The 24,214-nt window shown below is 38.4% G+C and overlaps 1 protein-coding gene across 1 annotated transcript in view; it reads left to right on the top strand.

Moving 5' to 3' along the window:
* LOC140512653 (uncharacterized) overlaps window positions 1-18,203 on the top strand; it is a 75,646-nt gene extending 57,443 nt beyond the window's left edge. Inside the window, exons 6-9 of the mRNA XM_072621949.1 lie at window positions 7,583-7,621; window positions 8,534-8,611; window positions 14,876-15,020; window positions 17,350-18,203. Of these exons, the coding sequence (XP_072478050.1) occupies window positions 7,583-7,621; window positions 8,534-8,611; window positions 14,876-15,020; window positions 17,350-18,046 (959 nt within the window). The 3' untranslated portion in view covers window positions 18,047-18,203. The remainder of the gene's footprint in view (window positions 1-7,582; window positions 7,622-8,533; window positions 8,612-14,875; window positions 15,021-17,349) is intronic.
* Window positions 18,204-24,214: the final 6,011 nt, after the last annotated feature.

Genomic DNA, 24,214 nt, shown 5'->3' with positions numbered 1-24,214 from the left:
TTTCCATTTGGCCTATTCTACTTTTTAAGGCACTCTTCTCCTCATTGGCTTTTGAATCTCTTTTGCCATTTGGGCTAGTCTATTTTTTAAGGTGTTGTTTTCTTCAGTTTTTTTGGGGGGGGTCTCCATTAGCAAACTATTGACTCATTTTTTCATGATTTTCTTGCATCACTCTCATTTCTCTTCCTCATTTTACTTCTACTTCTAATATTTGATTTTCAAAATCCTTTTTGAGCTCTTCCGTGGCCTGAGACCAACTCATATTTTTCTTGGAGGCTTTGGATGTAGGAGCTTTGATTTTTTTTTTGTCTTCTTCTGGTTGTGTATTTTGATCTTCTTTGTCACCAAAGTTAAATTTCTATATTCTGAGTTGTTTTCTGCTATTTGCTCATTTTCCCAGCCAATTGCTTGACTTTTTAACTCTTTGTTAAGGTAAGACTCTGCTTCTAGTGTGGTGAGTGTCCCAAGTTTCAGGAGTTTTGTGCAACTGTTTTCAGAGATACTTCTAGGTACTGTAAATTTTCAGTTCTTCCAAGGTGTATGATCAAAGAAGAGGTATTTACTCCTCTACTGGCCTGTGCTCTGGTCTGTGAGTGATCACAAGCACTCTTTTCTTCCTTGGAACTGTGAGAAGGATTCCCTGTCCACAGCCACCATAAGATCCACCATGCCAGTGCTTCTCTTTGCCCCGAGACTGCCAAACTGTATAGTTTAGCTATGCAGACCTTTGTCAGCAACATGATGCCTCCACTTTTAAGTATACTATGGATTTGGCATAGTTTTCCTTCCAAGAGGTAAGTGCTTTTAATTTTGTGACTGTCATTACCATCTACAGTGATCTTTGAGTCCAAAAATACAAAATCTGACTTATTTCCATTTATTCTCTATTTGCCAAGAAGTGATGAGGTCAGTTGCCATGATAGTGGGTTTGATTGGTTTCATTCTGTTTTGATGTTAAGCATCAAGTCAGCTTTTACACTCTCCTCCTCCATCCTCATCAATAGGCTTCTTAATTCTTCTTCACTTTTCGCCATCAGAGTAATATCGTCTACATAGCTGAGACTGTTGATATTTCTCCAGACAACCTTAATTCTGACTTTTTATTCATTCATCTTAGCATTTTGCATGATGTACTCTTCATATAAGTTAAATAAATAAGGTGACAATATACAGCCTTCTGTTAGCTCTCATTCCTTTTCCAATCTTAAATCAATAAGTTGTTCCATGTTGCATTCTGAGCATTGCCTTTTGACCCACATATTCAGAGAAAAGTAAGATGATCTGGTACTCCCATTTCTTTGAGGACTTACCACATTTTGTTGTGATTCACACAGTTAAAGGTTTTAGTATAGTCAATGAAGCAAAAGTAGATGTTTTTTCTGAAACTTCATTCATTTCTCCATAATCCAGTGAATGTTGACAATTTGGTCTCTACTTCCTCTGAGTCTTTGAAAACCATCCTGCTCTTCTGGTAATTCTCTGTTCACATATTGCTAAAGATTAGCTTGCAGAATTTTAAGTATAACCTTCGTGATGTGCGAAGTGAGCACAATTGTTCAGTAATTTGAATATACTTTGGAATTGGCCTTCTGTGGGATTGGAATGCAAGCTGATCTTTTCCAATCCAGTGGCCACTGTGGGGTTTTCCAAATCTGCTGTTGTATTTATTGAGGGTAGTTATTTTAACAGCATCATCTTTTAGGATTTTAAATTACTCAACTGAAAGTCCAGCATGATGGACTTACTGTTAGCCATGTTTCCTAAGACCCACTTGACTTCATTCTCCAGGATGTAAGACTCTAGATCTGTAACCATGCCTTTGTGGTTATCAGTGATATTAAGATCTTCATTGTATAGTTCTTCTTAATCTCTTCTGCTTCTGTTAATTCCCTACCATTTTTGTCTTTTATCATGTCCATTTTTGCATGAGAGGTTCTCTAGATTTTTCTTACTTTCTTGAAAATATCTCCTGTTTTTCTCATTCTGTTGTTTTCTTCTATTTCTTTCCACTGCTTATTTAAGAAAACCTTCTTATATTTCTTTGGTATTCTCCGGATTTCTTCACTCAGCTATGTTAATCTTTCCCTTTCACTTTCCTTCAGTCCTCTGCTAATTGTAAAACCTCATCAAACCACCATTATGCTTTCTTGTTCTTCTTTTTCTTTGGGATATTTTTTGTCACTGCCTCCTGTACAATATTGCAAACCTCTGTCCGTAGTTCTTCAGATATTCTATCTACCAGATCTAATCCCTTAAATCTATTCATTATCTCCACTTCATATTCATAAGGGATGTTATTTAGATCATAATTTTATGGTCTGATGATTTTCCCTACTTCAATTTAAGTCTGAATTTTATAATAGTAAACACATAATCTGAGCCATAGTCAGCTCTAGGTCTTGTTTTAACTGACTGCATAGGGCTTCTCCACCTTTGGTTGCAAAATATATAATCAATCTGATTTTGATATTGATCATCTTGTGATATTCATGTATAGAGTCACATTTTGGGGATTGTTGAAAAAGAGTGTTTGCAGTGACCGTGAGTTATCTTGACAAAATTCTATTAATCTCTGCCCTTCTTCATTTTGTAGTCTAATGCCAAATTTGCCTGTTACTCCAATTACGTTTTGATTTCTTACTTTATCGTTCTAATCCTTTATGATGAATGTGACATCTTATTTTTCTTGGTGATTTTTCTAGAAGATGTTATAGGTCTTTATTGAACTGATCAACTTTGGACTCTTTGGATAACATCAATGATTGCCTTGTATTACTGTGATGTTGAATGATTTGTCCTGAATTCAAGCAGATATTGTTTTATTTTTGAAACTATACCTCAGTACTGCTTTTCTCACCCTTTTGTTGACTATGAAGGCTACTCCATTTCTTCTAAGGAATTCTTCCCACAGCTATAGACTATGCAATGATCACCTGAATTAAATTCACCAATTCCCATCCATTCAAGGTCACTGATATCCAAGACATTGATGTTTAATCTTTCAATCTCCTCTTTGACCATATCCAGCTTACCTTGGTTTATATATCTTACATTTCAGGTTCCTATGCAATATTGATCTTTACAGCATCACACTTTGCTTTCATCACCAGACACAACTTCAGCTGAGCTTTCTTTTGACTCTGGTTCAGTCATTTCATTAGTACTGGAGCTACTTGTAGTTGTCCTTCACTCTTCCACAATGATGTGTTGGCTGCCTTCTGACCAGAGGGGCTCATCTTCTGATGTCATTTCTTTTATCATTTTGATACTGCCTATGAGGTTTTCTTGGCAGAGTGGTTTGCCATTTCCTTCTTCAGTGGATCACCTTTTCTCAGAACTCGACCATGACTTGTCTATCTTGAGTAACCCTGCACAACATGGCTGATAACTTCTTTGAAGTACTCAAGCCACTGTGCTCCAACAAGATGGGGATACAAGAGGGAATTGAATCTACTAGTTGGTATTAATAGGACCCCACTGGTGGGGTGAATCAGTTAGTGTTACCCACAAGGTTACCTTAGAACCAGAAGCAGTAATGGCTCCTCTAGGGACCTGACTTGCCAGGACCAGTGTAAGCTGGGGATCTGAGCAGAGAAGAGGCATTACTCACGAATAATACAGACATATGTGAATGCATAATAAATACATGTGTATATGCACATGTGTATATGTACACATGCATGTATATCTTTGCCTATGTTTGTGTGTCTGTGAATTGGGGGAAGAGAAGGAAAAAGAACTAGATGTGATTTCTTTGGTATAGGAATCTCTGAGTGAAGAAACCTCCTTTACCAACATAGAGCTGCAACTGCTTTTTAACTTGTTGAATTGGAGACTAGCCCAGGGTGAGAGTTTAAATGATTTGCCTAGTACCATCAGAAGTAAGACAAACCCAAATCTTGCTGAATTCAAGGTCAGCTTTCTATACACTACACCTCTACTTCATATATTAGGGGAAACTATTCAATTTATTTGTGTATGTGTTTGCTAACCTCCTTTGAAGGCAAGAACCATGTCATTTTTCATTTTATGTCACTGATGCTTAACCTGGTACAGTGCTCTGCATTTAATAGGCACTTAATAAAGACTTGGCTGTTGAACTGAATTGAACTTTGTTGAACTTCCTTCCAGGAAGAATTGTTAGATCCTGGAGTAAACTGCTAAGGGCAATAATGGATTCCTTCCCTGGATATATCCTGATACCTAATAAGTTCTCGTCCACCAGGGCTGTTTCTAGTGTTACCCTGTCAGAAGACAGAAACAGGAACTGGATAATCCCTCAGAATTGTTCTATAATCTTGAAATTTTGCTCTGAATATCTACAGTAGTCATTTTTATGTCTCATGAGGAAATGTATTTGCTTATTTCATGGGTTTCAGAGGATGAGCAGGCATGGGTGGGTTATAGTCTGCCTCAGTGTAGGGACCTCTTAAATTAATGAGATCCCACTGGAATACTTGAGTATGAGGAAAGAAGCATAGCTATTAAGAATACAGTAAAAGCCTGGAGAGAGGAAAGAAACTCTTTACATGTTGTCCATCACAAAAAATTCACATTTTAGAAAGAACACTGTTGATTAACTTATATGCCTAGTGTACACTGAATAATTTAAATGATTAGCACATGCTTTCATCATATGTGAATAAAATGTGGACCATTGTCAGTTGTTTAGACTTATGTCTTACCACTTGATTCAGATGACTCTGGAGGAAAGAGTGAGTCTGATGACTACACAGCTCTGATTCGTTTAAATCCAATTCACTTGTAAGTCAAGACATCACCCTCATGATGTTGTTGGCCCTCTTTAAGAATGAAGGACAAACAAGAAACAACAACAAATATAATGTTACAGGTTCACTATCATTAGGACTTTTGTTGAGCTGTTTTCCCAATAGTGAGGATGAGATGGTCATCCTTATCCACTGAGTCATTCACATTCATCCAGTTGAACATAGATATTGGATCATTCAACACATTCTTTTGGAAACTGATGCTCACTTTTCAGCGGTCTTGAAACTGACAAAGGCAATGCCATCAGATCAGCTTTGTTGTAAATTAATTGCATTGAAAACTGCATTACATTGCCCACCAAAGGGCCTAGAGCAGAAGAGAATGGTGCTGCGTGTCTTGTTTCTAAAATGTCACATTTTCTGATACATAAAGCCTTTTGTCTCCTTGGGCAAGGTCTCTAAAATCTGAGGAAAGGAGAAGAAAGCGAAAAGAAAAATAAAGGAGGCAAAAAGTTAACTTCTAACTCATTGAGAAGCAGGGACATTTCTATTAATTGAATATCTATTGAATATGATACACGAAATTCATAGATAGACAAGTAAGGAATGTTTTACTCCAAAAAGTGCTTTTTTCTAATACTGAATTTCTGTCATTGTATCCCCAATGCTACTTAATTAATGTTGAATTGAATAAGGGGTGGGAGTAGGAGTGGGAGTGAGGACTGATTACAGCAATACATATGAACTTTTCCTCTAAATTTTTTTAAAGAAATCTGAATGATTTATCACTTGTATTATAGAGCAAGCTATTTTCATTGGGAAAAAGAACTAGGAAGTCAGAAAATGGCAATTTACCAAGCTTTTTTTTCTTACAGAAAGGGAATAAAAGAGTTAAATAAAGAAGAAAGTGACAATGATATACATACCACATCAATGATCTTAGTTAGATTTTCAGGCTGCAAATTAATCAGGAAATGAACTTCCTATAGGTGCTACGTGCCTCTGATGGTCTAGATGTCAGTGCTTTTTTGAGGACTGAAGAGCAATTATCATGTCAACCAGAGATGATTAAGGAAATGAGTACTTCAGCTTTCTTTCATGGAATTTTTAACAAAATAACTATGAGTGCACCTTGGACTAACTTACATGCAAGTAAGCATCTGACCTTGAACCAAAACTAGAAATTCCCCGTTTACCTATAGGCACTCATGAACCTTTGGTGTTCAAAGGTTTTGTTGTAACAGAGAACGAACCATGGCCCTCATTGACCTCCCAAGCTATAGGATGACTCCAATATTCTAGTTTAACTACACTTTCTACTTTCCTGCTAACTTTAGTCTGTAAGCCTAGGTCAGCTAACTACAGAGCAGCAAGGGGCTCCTGGGGTCAAACTCTGAGGAATCAGGGTGGCATGTGATTAATGCACAAGAAAATCTGGTTCATTGGTTTGGTTTTTCTCATGGTTTCTTCAATTCATTGTAATTCTTTGCAATATGACTAATGTGAAAATATGTTTAATAAGAATGTATGTGTAGAACCCATATAAGATTGCATGCCATCTCAGGGAGGGAAGGGGTAGGAAGGTGGAGAAAATTTAAAACTTATGGAAGTGATTGTTGAAAACTGAAAACAAATCAATTAATTAATTAAAGAAAAGAAAATCTGGTTCAAATAGACATTTGTTATCAAACTGTGTATACTTACCATTCATCAGTTAGATCATACCTTGAAAGAAGCATGATCCTCTCTCTGAATGTTTTCTTTATTATTGGGAATTATTATAATCCCAGGGAGCTAACTCTCATTTCCAGGAGCAGTTGATGGAGATATAAATGTGTCAATAAGATGCAAGGTAAATTTGGATTCATCTTTTCCCATAACACAATTGTTAGTACAATTCATATGTACAACCTCACACTTATAAGATTGGCTAATATGATAGAAAGGAAAATGACAAATGTTGGAGGGGGTATGGAAAATTTGGGACACTGATGCACTGTTAGTAGAGTCATGAATTGATCCAACCATTCTGGAGAGGTATAAAACTGTATATCCTTTGACCCAACAACTCCACTACTAGGTCTGTATCTCAAATAGATATTTTTAAAAAAGAAAAGAACCTATATGTATGAAAATATTTATAGCAGCTCTTTTTGTGGTAATAAAGAACTGGACATTGAAGGGATGCGCATCAATTGAGGAATGGCTGAACAAATTGTGATATATGATCATAACGGAGTACCATTGTGCTATCAGAAACGATCAGCAAAATAATTTCAGAAAAACCTAGGAAGACTTTCATGATCTGATGCAAAGTAAATCAAGCACAATCAGGAGAACATTGTACACGGTAACAGCACTATTATACCATGATCAATTATGAATGACTTAGCAATTGTGAATGACAAAGATCTAAAGGACCTAGGTTGAAAAATGCTGTCTGACTCCAAAGGAATCTGAATGCAAATCAAAGCATACTGCTATTGTTTTTACTTTCTTTACTTTTCTTGTGTTTTGTATCTGTTTTATTTCATAACATGACTAATACGGAAATATGTTTCACATGACTGCACATGAATAGCCTTTATCAAAATGCTTGTCTTCTCAATGAAGGGATGGGAAAAGAGGGCAGGTGAGAATTTTGGAACTCAAAGTTATAAAAAACAATGGTTAAAAATTATTTTGGATAAAATTAGGGAAATAATATTAAAACTTTTTTAAAAGATAGTTGTTAGTCCAAGTAGTTATTCTTGTTATTATTAATATCACTGATGATAAGATTATTATTATAATTTTTGTAACAATAATAGTGATAGGGCATTAAGACTAAACATGTGTTTTTATTTATTTAGCTGACCCCAGGGATGAGAAAATTCCCTCCGTACATGCAGGTTGGTCCCTTTTCCGTAACTTAAACATTTAGAGAGTTGCCTAGACTATCGCAGCAAGAAATTAAAGGATCACAGAGACAATATGTACAAGACTTAAACTTAGATTTTCTTGGTTCCAAGACCAGCTCCCTATTCCCTATACCATGCTTATTCTTTAACAGTTAAAAATAATAATAATAAAAATAGGGCACCCAGGTGGTGCAGTGAATAGAGCACTGGTCCTGAGTCAGGAGGGCCTGAGTTCAAATCTAGCCTCCAACACTTGACACTTACTAGCTGTGTGACTCTAGGCAACCCACCCTGATTGGTGGCCTGATAGGCAAGTCACCTTAACCCTGATTGCCTCACAAAATATATAAATAATGACAATAATATTAATCAACAACATCTTACATTTCTAAAGTGCTTTGTGGTTTACAATGCATAGTCATTTCTACCTTTGTAAAATTTGAAGTATATGATTCCTTTTCCCCTCTGATACTGCAACCATACTGGTGCAAGCCCTCATCCCCTCACACATGGACTGCTCCAATAACCTAGTGCATGGTCTCCCTGCCTCAAGTCCATCTTCCACTCACCTGCCAAATTCATCTTCCTAAAACTGACCTTTAACAACATCATTCCCTTGTTGATAAATTCCAGCAGTTCCCTTTTACTTCCAAGAGCAAATATAAAATCCACTATTTGGCATTTTAGAATCTTCACAAAATGGCCCCTTCTACTTTTCCAGTTTTCTTACACTTTATTCCCTTCTACATACCTGGCAATTTGTAACATCAGCCTTCTTGCTGTTCATGTGACACTCCATCTCCTGACTCCAAGCGTTTTCTGTGTCTGTTCCTCCTTCCTGAAATGCTTTCTCTTGTCATCTCTGCCCCCTAATTTCCCTGGATTCCATTGTCTCGAATACAGCCCACTTTCTGCAATCTGCCTTTCCCGTTGCTCCTCATTCTCAGTGTCATCCGTCTGAGACTGCTCCCAACTTATCCGGTATGTATTGTATTTATGCATGTTGCCTGCCCCATTGGATTGTGAGCTACTTGAGAGCAGGGACTGTTTTGTTCGTTTTTCATTTCTCTTCATACCCCCAGTGCTTAGCAAGTTGCCTGGTACATAGGTGTTTAATAGATGCAAGCTGACACTTGACATATATTAACTCATTTGATAGCCTTACAACAACGCTATGAGATAAGTCCTGCAGATGTGTTATTATTTTCATTTTACGGAAGAAATCTAGTAAGTATGTGATGTTGAAGTTAAACACAAAGTCTTCCTGATTCTTTGGGAAAGATTTAGTCATCATCTTCCCTGAGAGAAGCAAAAATAGAGGATCCTCTATTGTTTGGTGTAACATCTCCATGGTCACATAATAAGAAGAACATGTCACCCAGAACACCATCCATTTCATTCAAATCAGCAGCTTTCAGGAGGAAAGAATGAACATGTGGGATTCTCAACTGATGAGTCTATGAAATCACAGGCTCTCAAAATTATAGCCTTTTAAATCTAGAAAAGTTTTGAGGGTTCGAAATCAACCCACTTATCTGATAAATGAAGAAACTTAAGAAGTCTAGAAGAGAAGTTCCTTACCCCAAATCACATAAATAGTAAACAGGAGAGAAAAGTTTTGAACCTGGGTCTTCTGACTTTAGACCCATTGCTCTTCCTATTATGTGGATGATGCCTGAAGATTATGTGGATGATGCCTGAAGATTATGTGTCTGGAAATGCCACCTCAGAGCTCCTGATATTGCTACAAGATTCTTGGAGCTGGGCGCCCACCGATGAGCTATTGACCAAATATGGTCACTTGGCTTCTTCAGAACTGGCTGGGATCAGAGGGATCAACAGCCAGGGCTTGCCTGTACTATACTAGACCAGCCTGTCTATATGAGCCGTGCTTCAGCCCATAATGGTCTCCCCATTTGCCTCTGCAGTCATTGTACAAGCTGCATTCAAACGCATTGTTCTGTGCTTTGAGATACCTCTCCTTTGAGAAAGACTGAACAAAAATCAGCCTCTATTCTAACACTAATGTAGGCATTAAAAAGGTTAGAAAAACAGTTTCTGTGCGTGCACAGTGGCCAATTTTCAAACATTAACTCCTCTATCCTTAATATTTTCTGTAAGTTCCAAAGAAGGTTTGTTCCACATGACAGACTAAATGGCTGCATCATTTTATTTAAAAGAGAAAAATTGATTTTGAGTTTATGAGAGGGCAAAAAAAAGTGACAGGCCCCAGAAAACATTTTTTTAAAGATACGACTTTTAAAATGGTCAAATAGGCTTAAAAATATTTGTGAGAAAAATGTGTTCCCAGGCTAAGATCCTACATGATGTATTTCAAACCAGAGTGCACTTTCACAGCTCAATTCTAAATCGCTGATAATAGGACTTTATAAAAGGCAATTCTGACAGCCCTTTAAGAAACCAAGGCACTAAGCAGATAGTATTAGAACTCCAGGAAAGTTAATTACTATGTCAGCTGTGCCAAGGGTTTAGGAGAGCCCTGATGCTCAAAACTATGATTCTAGGCCAGCTTAATTTTCTCCTATAATCTAGCCATGCAAATTAACACATACCCACAGAGCCAGGGCCTTCCTGGAAATCAGACTAGGGCTTAGCAAATCAAAATGACTTCAGCCTCACCTCAGTGAGCCTGCTCACATCCATCCGTGTATCATTCACTCAAATGTTTACTGAGCACTCTCAGGGTGCGTGGCGAGTAAGTACCCTGGAGTCAATATTAAGGAAGGGCAGGAATCTCTCTTCTCTCAAGAAGCTTAAAATCTAATGGGAGAACCAAGACCAACAAATGTATTATCTACGGAAATATGTCATTATAATATTCACGAAAATACAGGGAGGAAAAAAGAGGGCCAGGCTTCTAATTGGGCAAGATTGCTGTGGGATGAGCTTTTGGATTTCCATGGTAACTTAAAATAAGACAATATCATTTTAATTATTTTTTTCAATGAGCAAAAATCCATCTTCTCTTTTTTTCCTCCTCTACAAATGAAAATGAAAAAAAATTTCTGTTACAAACATTTGTAGTCAAGCAGAACAAATTTCAGCATTTGTCAAATCCAAAAAAAAATGATCTCATTTTGCACTCTTGAATCCCTCACCACTCTTAAAAGATGTATAGATAGCATGTTTCACCATTGGTCCTTTGGAATAATGAGAGGCCGTAATGCTGATCTGAGTTTTTACTTCTTTCAAAATCAGTTTTACAATTCGGTTGCTATAACTTAACTTTGCATCAGTTCATACATGTCTTCTCAGTTTTCTCTAAAACCATCTCCCTCATCATTTCCTACAGCACAATAGGATTCTATGAGATTTATTACTATACCTGAGTCAACCATTCCCCAACTGAAAGATATCCCTTTTCCAATTCTTTGTCATTACAAAAAGAGTTATAAATATTTCTTATACATCCTTAGAGCTTGTTTGCCTTAGGACTAATCCCTCCCTTAATCTGCTCTCTCTCTAGTTGCCCTAACCCTCTCTTTTCTTCCTTTCCCACCTGTTTTCTTACTGAATGAAATGTATTTCTGTATCCAACTCTCTAAATTTGTGTGTTCTCTTATCTGACCAGTTCAATGTCCTTCTTGTTTGCATAGACTTCTAATTGTGAGCTGTTATGTGTAATAATTTTTCCTAATCTTCATCTCTCCATCCTCCTCTATTGTATTTCTGTCCCCTCTCTTTCCATTCTTCTTTTAAGATCCTCAAGCCATAATAGAACTACTCCTTGGCTTTTTGTCTAATTAGACTCCCTTTATGACTCCTGATGATGGTAGGGTTCAAAGAGGATGCATATATTGTATCCCGATATCAGAATATGAACAGTTTATCTTTTGGGGAGACCATTATGATTGTTCCCACATGTTTGTTATATTTCTCTTTCCTCCTGTGTTTAAAGTTCAAAGTTTCTATGTAGCTATCATGGTCTTTTCAGCAGGAATGTTTAGAATTCCATTAAAGATCTATTTTCCCCCTGTAGGATTATACTCAGTTTTGATGGGTGAGTTATTCTTGGATGTAAGTTTTTACCTTCTGGAATATTTAATATTACAAGCTCTCCATTTCTTTCTAGTTGTGATAGCTAAATTGTGTGTGATCCTGACTGTGGCTCCTTAGTACCTGAATTCTTTCTTTCTGGATGCTTACAGCATTTTTTTTTCTTTGACCAAGAGTCCCTGAATTTTGGCTATCATGTTCCTGGAAGTTTACTTTGGCAGGTTTGTTTCAGATGGTGACCATTGAATTCTATTTCTTCTTTGCCTCTGGTTCAAAGAGATCTGGACAGTTTTCTTTTAAGATTTCTTGAAATATGATATCTAGGCTCTTTTCTGGTCATGACTTTCAAATAATCCAATGATTCTTAAATTTTTTTTTCCTTTTTGATCTGTTTTCCAGGTTAGTTGTTTATACTATGAGATACCTTACATTTTCTTCTATTTTTTTCAGTCTTTTAAATTTGTTTTAATATTCCTTTTTGTCTATTAGAAGGTTTTACGTTTTACTTGACCCATTTTAATTTTTATGGAGTATATTGCTTGGGCAAGGTTTTGTATCTCTTGTGCCATGCTGTTAATTCTCTTTCCAATTTTTTTCTTTTTCCATAGCTCTCATTTCTTTTCCATTTTTTCCTATAATGCCCTCATTTCATTTATTTAAAAAAACATTGTAAATTCTTTTTCTTTACTCCTACCTTATCATTTCCATAAATTCCATTTCAATTTATGGCCAGTCTCTGTTTTTCTTTGAAACTTTATTCTTAGATGTTTTTGAAGTCATTCTTTTCTTTTGCATTTGTGCCTTGGGTGTCCCTGTCACCATTGTAGCATTTATAATAGAATTTTGCACATATATATTTGTGTGTGTGTGTTTGCTCATTCTTCCAGTCTGCTTGCTGACTTTAGACTTTACTTTAGGGCCAGTGTCTGTGTAGCTCTGGAGGGAGAGTCAACTGGATCCTACCGCTAGGGGAAGGTGAAGGGAGTATTAAGCATTATGCTATTCCAGGGTCTCAGAAATAACTCAGTCTGGAAAACTTTAAGCTTTCAGTTCTCTCAACATGATCTGAATCACTACCTCAGTTTCGTTAAATTGAATGTCAACCCTTAAGAAAAGAAGACATTTGTCCATCTCTCCTACCTAATGTAATAGTTCCGATATCTCATAGTCTCAATTCATAATTTACTATGAGTGTTCCTGTAGTAACTCATGTTGTTATTGTCATTTTCAAGGGTCCCTATTCACACTGAACCAACCCCACCCCAACTCCTCTTGCCCAAAGTAAAAAAACATTGTGGCAATATCTTGTGATGAAGAGATGTACGAAATGAAATGCTAATGCAGTAGAACAGCAGGGAGATCATTGAGTTTGACCTGTGGCCTCAGGAAATACTCTCTCACTGTCTTGCTGCCCTATAGTCCTGACACTGTTGTACACTGACTTAGGGAGATAGTGCTATGCACTCCCTATTTTTAAACTCTTGATTTTATGCCTTTCAGATGGGTCTTATTCAGCTAAGATGTATTGTGTGTATTCAGCTGAAAGAGAGGAAACATTTTCTATGGCTCCAGCAATTTGTTTGCCTAGACCTCAATTACAAAATTAACAGGGCAGATTTTGTTGTCCTCGTTGAACTCCAAAGATTACAATCAAAAGCTCTAATGAAGTGAGACATAAGCAATAAGAACTAAAGACAATAATAATGAGAAATGGTTTATTTATTTACTGAAGATGATTCAGTGGCCCCACTGCATCATTTAGGTTTCAGAATCAGCAAAGAAAATAATTTCTAAATTGCTGTTCAGCCCAAGGCCCTGGGCTTGCACAGAGGGTGTGTGTTGGTAGATGGGGAAAGGAAGGTATGGGAGAGATTGGTTACTGGCTGCTTAGTCTTTGATAAAAAAGCTTTTCCTGAAATAACTAAACATATTGACTTGAGGAAAATAGTGTTGCTGAGTTACCTTATGGGGTAGAATAGGAAAGAGATGGGGATGATAGTCAGTACTGAGATATTTGAAAGATCCTGGGAAGGATATGGCAGCATATTGGCAAAGCAAACCTAATGTATGTACAACTAATACCAACTCTTTCCCTTTTAGTCTCCCTTTTATCTTCTCTGCTCTTGAGTAAGTCAAACTTATTCACCGATTTGACAAACATTTATATAAAACACTTACTATGTGCAGAGCATGATGTCAGATGCTCAGAACACACAAAGTTAGAAAAAGGATATTGCAAAGGCATCTGGAAATCACAAGAGGAGTCAGGGGAGGAGACATAGATTTTGGAGTCACCTGCATAAAGGTGGTAGTTAAGGCCATGAGTGAAGGAAGTTGCCAAAGCAGAGGGCATAAGGAGAGAAGAAAAGAGGTCCAATGACAGACCCTTGAGGGGCACTCATATTAAAAAGTTAAAAAGGAGATGAAGAACCAGTGATGGAAATGGAGAAGAACACATTAAAAAGTTAAGAGGAAAACTAGGAGTATGGAGTCTCTGAAGCAGGGAAGAGAAAATATCCAGTACGAAGGAGTCAAGAAACTGCCTCAAGAGTATCAGAAAAATCAAGGATGCTTGAATCTGGCAAACAAAAGATTATTTAGTGATCTTTAAGAGTAGTTGCAATAGAAGGGGTGGGGACACCCCTTAGATAATGAGGAAATAGAAGCATGCAACACTGACAGCTTTTTCAAGAATTTAGCAGTGAAAGGAAAGAGAACAATTCTATAGAATGAAAGGGAAAAAAACTGAGGGTCAGAGAGGTTATGTGGCTTAAGTAACTTTTAAGATTGAGAGGTCTGAGGTAGATGGAAAGAAACCAGTGGAGAGAGAGAAACTGAAGACTATGAGGGAGGAGAAGAGATGGAGACAACTATTGCAAAAAGATCCTGGAGGAGGTGACAGGAAATGGGATCCAGGGCACAGGTAATGTCTGAGGCCAGATTTGAACTCAGGTCATCCTGACCCCAGGGCCAGTACTCTATCCATTTGCATCACCTAGCTGCCCCTAATCAAAGTCTTCTCAATCAATCATCCTAGTATTGATCATTTACTATGTGTCACGCAATTATGCTAATCACTGGTGGTATAAATACAAGGAAGATAGTCTCTCTTTTCAAGGAATTTTTATTCCAGTGGGAAACAGTAATACAAGAAGGGAGCTAGAGCGGTATTTTTCAAATCAGGAGTTACTCACTATTTCCTTTACAATCTCTTGCCTTCTTTTTTAGATTCTCATCAGCATCCAACAACATCTTCTCTGCTGAAAGTCCTGAAGAACATAGTCATAACCTGTCTAACAGTGACAGGCTTACTGTTTGTTTTAGTTTTATTAATGTATATATTTACTTCATTGTGTATGAAGAGCCGGTCAAGGTGAGGTGACTTTTAGCACTCAGTTTTGCTGTGTTCCAAATGCTGTGCCTAGAGAAGTATGTGACTATATCAAATCTTGTTCCCAAAGCAAACTGCTTTCTTACTGATTTTATTATTCTGAGGTCCTCCAAAGTTTTCAGCTAACCCATCATTAAGACAATACCTCTTACCAAAAGCCAGTAGAGATTGGGCTCAAGGTGATGTCCTCTGAGATATGGTCATATTGGGAAAACTGGCATGGAAAAAGCAAGATTTGGAGTCAGAAACTTTGGGTTCAAATCCCAGCTCTTCTCATTTCTACCTTTGTGACTTTGGGCATGACACTTTGCACTTTTGAGTCTCAGTTTCGTTTTCTGTAAAATGGTGGTGCAGGGGAATGAAGTCCCCAGGAAGTCCCTTCCAGCTATAAATCCTGTGGTCCTATAATCTAAAAAAGAATTACCCCGGCAAAGGAAGGCACTGAGGGCAGTCATAGCTATAAAAACATACCCGAGGTAAATAATCTAGAGACGGAACCCAGAAAATAGGGGAAGAGATGTTCAGTTTTGCTGAGAAAATGGAAGGGGGGAACAAGAGCATCCATATTGATCACGAGCCACTAAATGGCAATAGAACTTTTTAGCCTTCTAGGCAGATATTTGCCTCGTTTTCCCTCTCTGTCTGAAAAAAACTCATCTCTGAACAGATCTGGGAAAATGATGGAACTTTTTTTCTTTGTCTCCACTCAGATTTGATCCCCCTACACATATTGTCAGAGATCACAGTAGCCTCCGCAGAGTAGGTGGTCACCTAAGTTAAAAGATCTGAAGGCTGTGAGTAAGGCTTCTGGGCCCCCAAAGTATTTCTCTGAACTAGGTGCTGAAAGTGCACCATTAGAACTGATTACCTTCTACGTGTCTGCTTTTCAAATGCCAATGGCTCTGCTGGGAAGCATTGTAGTTGGGACTTGTCTTTCATTCTCGAAAAAGACCATGAATTCAGGAAGGTGATGCCATGACTTGCAAGTCCATTGGATTGAAGTGAGGCAAGGCTGTGCAAAGTCACCAGCCTCACTTTCTCCTCCAGAGCTATCTGGATCCAGTGGCCAGATGCAGATCAGAAGGACTGTAGATGTCCCCAGTTGCGGTGGAAAACTTTGACTTTTTTAAGCTAAAGTCTTTCAGAGTTCTCACTTTGACAGGGAAAATCAAACTATTCCATCACTACCGCCTTAGTGTGACTAATAATTGGCATTTCTGTAGCACTTTAAAGTTCATGGGATCGTGGATTTAGACCTGGAAGAGACCTTAGAAGTCATCAAGAACAAGCCCTTATTTTGTAGATGGGACACAGAGAGGCCACCTTGCAAGAGAGGTACCTTTCCCAGAAACACAGTAAGTTTCTGAGGAAGGATTTGAATCTAGTCTTCCTGATTCCAAGTTCTGTGTCCTACCCCCTATACCATACTTTCTTTCAAGGCTCACAAATACCCTGTGAGGGAAGTATTAGTAGTATTATTTTCCCTATTTTACAGAAAAAGACACTAAGACTCAGAAAGGTCAGGTGACTTGTTCACAGTCACAAAGCTTGTAAGTATCAGCTCCAAGTCCAGCAGTCTTTCCACTACCAATGCTCCTCCAAACAAATGTCATAGTCCTATTTTATAGGAAGGTTCAGGAAACAGGAGAATATTGAGTGGCTGAGAAAAAAGAGCATGTAAAAAGATATTTATATAACACCTATTATGCAGCAGGCACTAAGCTTATCAGCACTTTACAGATATCTCATTTGATCCTCACAATAACCTTGGAAAATAGGTGCTACTTGAGTTCCACTTTACAGGTGAGGAAATGAGGTCAAGTGACTGGCCCCGGATCATATAGCTAATAAGTATATGAGCCTGACTTCAGCCCAATACCACCTCAAGAAAGCAAAGTCAAAATGGAATGAGAAGGATGGAATAGCAATGATGAGACATTGTCACTTTTATACTTTTTCCCAGAAATGACTATACCATGTTTCTGTACTGTCCTGAAAGGAATTATTCCTTTGGTTTATTCCATGGGAGAATGGCAACGATGGACGAAACCCCTCTGCCATCTATCACAGACACATGATGGGACAGGGCTGGGGAATGAGGGTTCATAAAGAATTTCTCTGCTACCACTTTAGGGAAAGATGAATTCTGCATCCTCTCTTCCAGTTACCTCCAACTACTGCCTTCCTACCTGAGTTTCACAAGGATCTGTCCCTGACCTACCAGTCAGACAGCTGGTGTGATATACAGGTGAATGTGCATATTTTACTGATTAGGAAAAACCAGTATCAACTTCTATGTGTTCTTTTTTAGGGAGGCGCCAGTAAACAACACGTACAACATTTACATAACTGAGGAAATGAAGAACAATTCTGCCTGCATTAAGGAACTATTCTCCAAAAGAATAAGAGAAGACTGTTCTAGGTCGAGATCAGATTCCCCAAATCTCCACTATGTACAGTCAAGAGGAGATTGTCTCAGAGACCCTGAAAACAAAGGGAAATTATACTTTCAGAATTCTAACTACAATAACAGAACCATTTTTCCTGGGAATTTCATGAAGGGGAGGATAATACCATTGAAGGGCTTAATAGTTCCGCGTTACGGAAACAAATCGAGACCATACAAAGATGTCTCATCTTCAGAATTAAGTGACTCTGATACCATCCAGACCCTACCCCGACCTAAAGCAAATGGTCATCAATCGCATGACATTCCAGGTCCTCATTTGAATAAGGAATATATGGAGAAAAAGGATCCCAATAAAGTCAGTGGGTCTCACAAAGAGCCGGACACCTTGAGTCATTCATCACACAAACTAATTAGTCCAGAATGGAAGCGTCCAGGTACTGCTTCCCCTGACTCACTGATTTATACTGAAGAGACCCAGTCTGATACATACCCATCTTCAAATACTTCAGAGAACTCAGAACTGGTAGGCAGCCAAGGAAATAGGTCAACATTACTAAGGAATACTAACTCTCCTAGCTGCCCTTCCCATTCAGACTAGAACAGAGCGATACAAGAGTTCAAATTCCCATCCGTCAATGTTCTTTAAGTCAGTCCTTTTACCACCTGAAATCATGGTAGAGCCCCCATAGAATCCTGAAAGTTATGTTTTTCTTTTTGTAGTCTGCCCCAAAATAAAAATTATTTTTGATATTGGACATCCGTACTCTTTTTTTAAATGCTTATATTGTCTTTTGATGTGGTAATGACAGTTTACAACACGTGAATCAACATTCTTTTTATAAGCCTAAGAGCAAGGACAAGCTATGTTGCCTTTCTCCTTCCCCTTAGGTGTGTATGGAGTATGGGCCAGGGTCATTCTGGCATATCCCAGTTCAAATGGGACTGTTGGCCTTTCCCTTCTTTCTACAAAAGATTACCGTCAGGAGAGGAGCAGCCTGGTGGTACAGTGGATAGAGCACCAGTGCAGGAGTCAGGAGGACCTGAGTTCAAATCTCACCTCAGACACTTGACACACTAGCTGTGTGACCTTGGGCAAGTCACTTACCCCCAACTGTCTCATCCTGGGTCATCTCCAGTCATCCTGATGAATATCTGGTCACTGGATTCAAATGACTCTGGAGGAGAAGTGAGGCTGGTGACCTGCACAGCCCTCCCTCACTCAAAACAAAGTCAAGTGCAAGTCGTGTCATCATTTCTCTGATGGCATGGTCTTCTATGGCAACAAAGGATGAACACACACACACCCTCAGGAGAAGAGTCAATAGCAAAGATTGCCCCAGGGTGTGGTGGCAGATCACATCCATATGCTGGATTTAAGATTTGGTCTTGGGAGTGAAAAATCTCAAGAAAATAACAATATTTGCTTAAACAGAAGCACCAGTCTAGATTCTAGTTACAATCTGAGAATAAGAAACAAGAGAAATCTCTCCTGCCACAATAGAATCAGTATATTGATGATATAAAATACTACACAGTGTCTATATTGACGGAGTCTATAAAACATAATCTACCAAAAAACTCAGCTTCATAATCTGTCACTATCTGGTCCTAATTAAAACTATGCACACAGATTCGGCCCCAGGAAGAGCTGTGTTACATAGTTCATGGTAAAATCCACAAAGAGTTAGAAAGAACTTTAGAGGCCTCCTACACCAACCAAGATTAGTGAACAAAGCTCAGGGCAAGTGACTCACTCAAGGTCACACAATGTGAATGACTTCTGGCTGACTATAAACTTGCTATAAATCAATAGTGTGACTTGGTTGCTTAAGAAAAATGAAATCAAATAAAATTAAAAATCTATTATAAGCAGAGGCTGGATTAAAAGATATTATAATAATTCATATATATTTAATAACTGACTCTCTGGGAAGAAAAAGTACTTATTACACAATTTTAGGTTTTATTTTCATTATTGATATTTTCTCCATCCCATTGTTTAGCCAATCAATAAAACAATAAATCAATTCCTGACTTGTAGCCTTCACTAATTTCCAAGGTATAAGTGCTCACACTGAACATTTAACAATAGGGTCTTCTAAGACAGTTCAATGTGGCTTCAGCTCACACCTACTAGGCCTTCTCTAAAGTCTGATGATAGAGCAGAAAAAATGCTGGTTTCTTGAGAGGTAAACTAATGAAGAAGAAATGGGGCACATGTCCAACAAGATGGAGATCTAGACATTCTCTGGTTTTCACACCCTCTCAAATTTCTCCAAAATGGAAGTTGTACACCAGACATAACACAATTTCACCTGTTGCCATGGTCTAGGACAGGACTTCTTAAACTTTTTCTACTCACTACCTCTTTCCACTGTTCAGCAGCATTGGTTGACACCAGCCTTGGGGTTATGTGCCCTGAGGGGATGTGTAGTGCAAAGTGCACATGCTTTGTGTTAAGAGTCAAGGTTAGAGTGAAATTGTAAGATGCAACAAAGGCAAGGGCTGCTAGAAACACACAGGATTCATTAAGGATTTGATTTTGAATTAATTTTTAGTCACTTAATATTCAGAAACCTTTCACTGTTGTTAAATTTTTTGCTGCCCCATCTGAGATCACAACGACTGTTTAAAAACACTGACTTGGAAACCAGGAACCCAAATGAAGTAAAAACTCTATGAACTAATTCCTAAATCAAGCTCACTCAGTATTCTCCTCTCTCACCACATCCAACACTGCAGACAGCAAGTTTGCACGAGCCACAAGAGACTTTCAACAGAACTCAACTCCACATTGCCCATCTCTCAGGCCTTCTTTCCAATGCCAGTGAAGTCTAAACTCCAAATGCTAGGGCTTCCTAGATGTTTTGGGTTTCTCCAAAGAGATATTCTAGAACAGTAGCTGCTTCTTGTCCATGCCTACCTAGTGATCCCCATCTTTCTCTAGCCATATAAATACTTAAGCTACCAAAATATTTCTAAATCAGCCCCTCCTCAACATCTTACCCCAAAGCTACCCAACCCTTCCAATGTGCTCTCTGGAATACCTACTCCATTGGTAATAAATTTGTTTTTATCTTAAACCTTTTCTTTTCTCACTCCTTCCATCCCCTTGCATTCACTGCATCTTGCCTTCCTCCTGATGACAACTTCCCTGGCCACCCTTTCACTGGTTGAACTTTCACTCATCCCTCCCTACTCATTGATTTTGGTAGAGAAGTTATAATACTCCATGTTCTCCATTGCCACTTGCAGAGTTTCCCTCTACCACCATCACTCAGTAACATCTTCTTATTCAAATTCATATTTACCACTCACTTCAGTTTCTGGTAGCTGTTCTCTAAATCTGTCCAGGATGCTTTCCATCTTTCCTTACTGAGTTCAATGCCTGGATCAGTTTTTATTTTTCTTTTCCATACCCCCAACTCCAACTCTCATACTTGGGAACTTCAACATGCCTATTGATATTCCCTCAAGCCATCCTGGGCCATCTCCAGTCATCCTGATGAATATCTGGTCACTGGACCCAGATGGCTCAGGAGGAGAAAGTGGGGTTGATGACCTTGCACAGCCCTTCCTCACTCCAAACAAAGTCAAGTACAAGTCATGTCATCATTTCTCTGATGTCATGGTCTTCTCGAAAATGAAGGACGAACACAGATTCCCTCAAACACCCTAATATTCCACATCCTCAACATACTCACTTCCCATGACCTCCACTCCACCTCACCTACACACAGAGATAGTCCTACCTTTGATCTTGCCACCAGTTACAAGTATTCCACTTCCATGTTTATGAACTCTGAAATTCCCTTATCTGATCACAATTTGTTGTCACTGCACCTCTCTCCAAATTCCATTTTTGACCCTCACTGTGACCTCCAATAGCTCCACTCCTCACTTGTTTCCCTGGCTATCACCCTCAGGTGGGCTACATACTCCTCTGGACAGTGCCTGTAGCATCATATGTATTTAATAAATTCTCATTGACTGACGTTCTACAACAGCACATTCAACTGACAATGGGTCTCATTCTGTTAGAATTAGAAACCAATCACCATTTGAGTTCAGTGCTATGCAAGATCCTGTGGGAAATGCCAAGAGTGTTTACCATGAAGCTGAGAAGGTAAGACTTATGCAGAAGAAGTACTTAAAGCACAAGAGTAATAGATCCACAACTAAGTGACTTTTCTTAGTGATCATTAACACATCTTTGGAGTTCATTTAAATTGATTTTTTTAATGGCAAAAATAGGATGAGACACCATGGGTAACAGAAAGCAAACTTAGGAGTAAAAGACCCAGGAGCCATTCCCTATTTGGCTGCTTTTTAACAGTCCTGTTCAACAAAAGTTTATTAAATGTCTATGTTCCCAGAACTATGCTATGTGCTAGAGATATGAGATGAAAAATGATGCTTGCCCTCAAGTAGCTTATACTCTAATAAGGGAATATGATTCAGACCTACTCAACAGTACCTTGCCATGATATGTGGTACTATTTATACTTTTTATACTAATTGTACTAAAGATACTAATTTATGCTAATTATACTAATTATGCTTTTTGCTTTGACCCTCGGTTTCTTCCTGCTGTTCTTAGTTCTTTACTAAACTGTGGAGGACTCAGAACTCCTCTGTGCTGATCAACCCAGCTGCTAGGTCCTGTCATCACCATCCCCAAATCTGGTCATTGTTTTATGGAGACTAACATTAGGACCACCTCTCTGGCCAGTGGCATAGCTAGGGAATGGCTTCTTCTTGCCTGAACTAGTCTATCCTGACACATTCAGCATTTACTCTAAATATAGACTCCCCTTCCTGTGTCAGACCTACTCCCTAATACTCCATTCTAAAGATGGAGTTCTTGGTGGGTCTTCACCAGGGCTGGCTGGAGCCAGCTCTAACATGTTGGGAACCACTGTTAAATGTTCACTGTGAATGTTTACAGTGAAATCAGCAATCACCACAAATGAAGATTTTTATTTATTATTTTGTTGATTTCTAGATTTAATAAGTTATTGTCTGTCCTTCTTTCTCAGCCATCAGGAAGGTGATGTCTTGCCTTGTATTAAATTTAAAAGTGTATGGGCTCACACTTTTTTTCCCTCTGAAAGCCTAGTTGTCAAATATTTACCAGCACACCTCTGTGTTACTCAATAAATATTGCTTGAGCTCAGCAAGGGCACAGTTGAAGGAAGGAATAATTGTTTATACAGCACCAATTTTGTGCCAGCACAATATGTTCAGTGTTTTACAAATATTATCTCCTTTGACATTCACCAAACCCTGAGAGGAAGGTACTGTTATTATCCTTATTTTACAATTGAAGAAAATGAGGTAAACAGACTGACCCATGATCACATGGCTTGTATCTGAACCCATATCTTCTTAACTTCAGACATAGTACTCAATCCACTCTACCACACAGCTGCCTATGCTTGCTGTGTGGTTTTATTATACGTTCTTGAAGAGGACCACGACATCAGGGAGATGATGACATGACTTGCAGTTGACTTTGATTTGAGTGAGGGAGAGCTGTCCAAAGTCAATTTCTCCTCCTGAGTCACCTGGGTCCAGTGGTCCAATATTGAACACTCAGGGAGACCTGGTGACTAAAGACTATATAATAATAAATGTAATATAATATAAAGTCTATATTGATATGACAGTAATAATAATAATAAATCCCATCTATATAGTAATGCGTTAAGGCATATAAATAACCTGGCTTTTCTTATCTCATTTGAGCCTCACGTCTGATCTGCACCCAAATGACTAACATGCCTCACCCTTCACAGTATTCTGCTCTGAATCAGCATGATCTCAATACCTTCTCCACACTCCATTCTCTTACACATGCCCCTATTCTACTTCTCTCTCTACAGTATCTCAGGATTTCTCAGAAACACTGAAGGGCTAGATCTCATAACGCCATGCCAAACCACAATCGTAAACATCAAAAAAGAATGTCCTGATGCTTTTTTGTAGTGGAATAATTAACTATTTTGGACAGCTATAGACATTGAAGACAGGATCAGAAAGGCCTAGGTTAGAGTCACTCCAAAAGTCTATGCCACAGATCTAAGGGACTACAGAAACCATCCAGCCCAACCCTCTCATTTTAAAAATTAGATACTGAGACCTAAGGAGGCCAACTTACTTGCTCAAGGTCCCACAGGTAGTAAACATTCATGATGGATTTTGAACACAAGTCCTCTACATTTGGAACTCATCCTCTTCTCACAGTATTATGTTCTGACACATTCTGACTGACTGATCCTGGACAAATTGATGAAGCTTTCATCACTCCAGTCTGTAAGACTACAAATTGAAGCGTAGTTGCATTGGTAGAGATTTTCCACCTCGGGGGTTCCTTACATCAATAAAATTGAAGGTTTGAACGAAAAAAAGGTTGTTTTTTTTTAAATTTGTGAACCCTGCTCTTTGCCTGAACCATCTAGCTGCCTTTCTTTTGGAATGGCTTTAATAAGATTCAAACAATAAGATAGACATAAGTAATGTGATACAAGGTACCATGTGAGAAGGGTAAAAGGGAGATGCAAAGTTCCTTAAGAAAATCTGAATAGGAGGAGCTCACTTTCAGCAGGACCTATGAGAAAAGATCTCATGGAGAAGATGATGTGTGAGCTGGGCTTGAACCTGAAAAGCTTTCAACACATTAAAATGAGAAGGGACTGAACTGCAGCCTTAGGTGAGCACCTAAGTAAATGCCCATCAACAGGAGAATTTCACTGATATTTACTTG

Source organism: Notamacropus eugenii, chromosome 6, assembly GCF_028372415.1.
Source record: "Notamacropus eugenii isolate mMacEug1 chromosome 6, mMacEug1.pri_v2, whole genome shotgun sequence".
NCBI classification, from domain to species: Eukaryota; Metazoa; Chordata; class Mammalia; order Diprotodontia; family Macropodidae; genus Notamacropus; species Notamacropus eugenii.
This window is presented reverse-complemented; position numbering and strand designations above follow the sequence as displayed.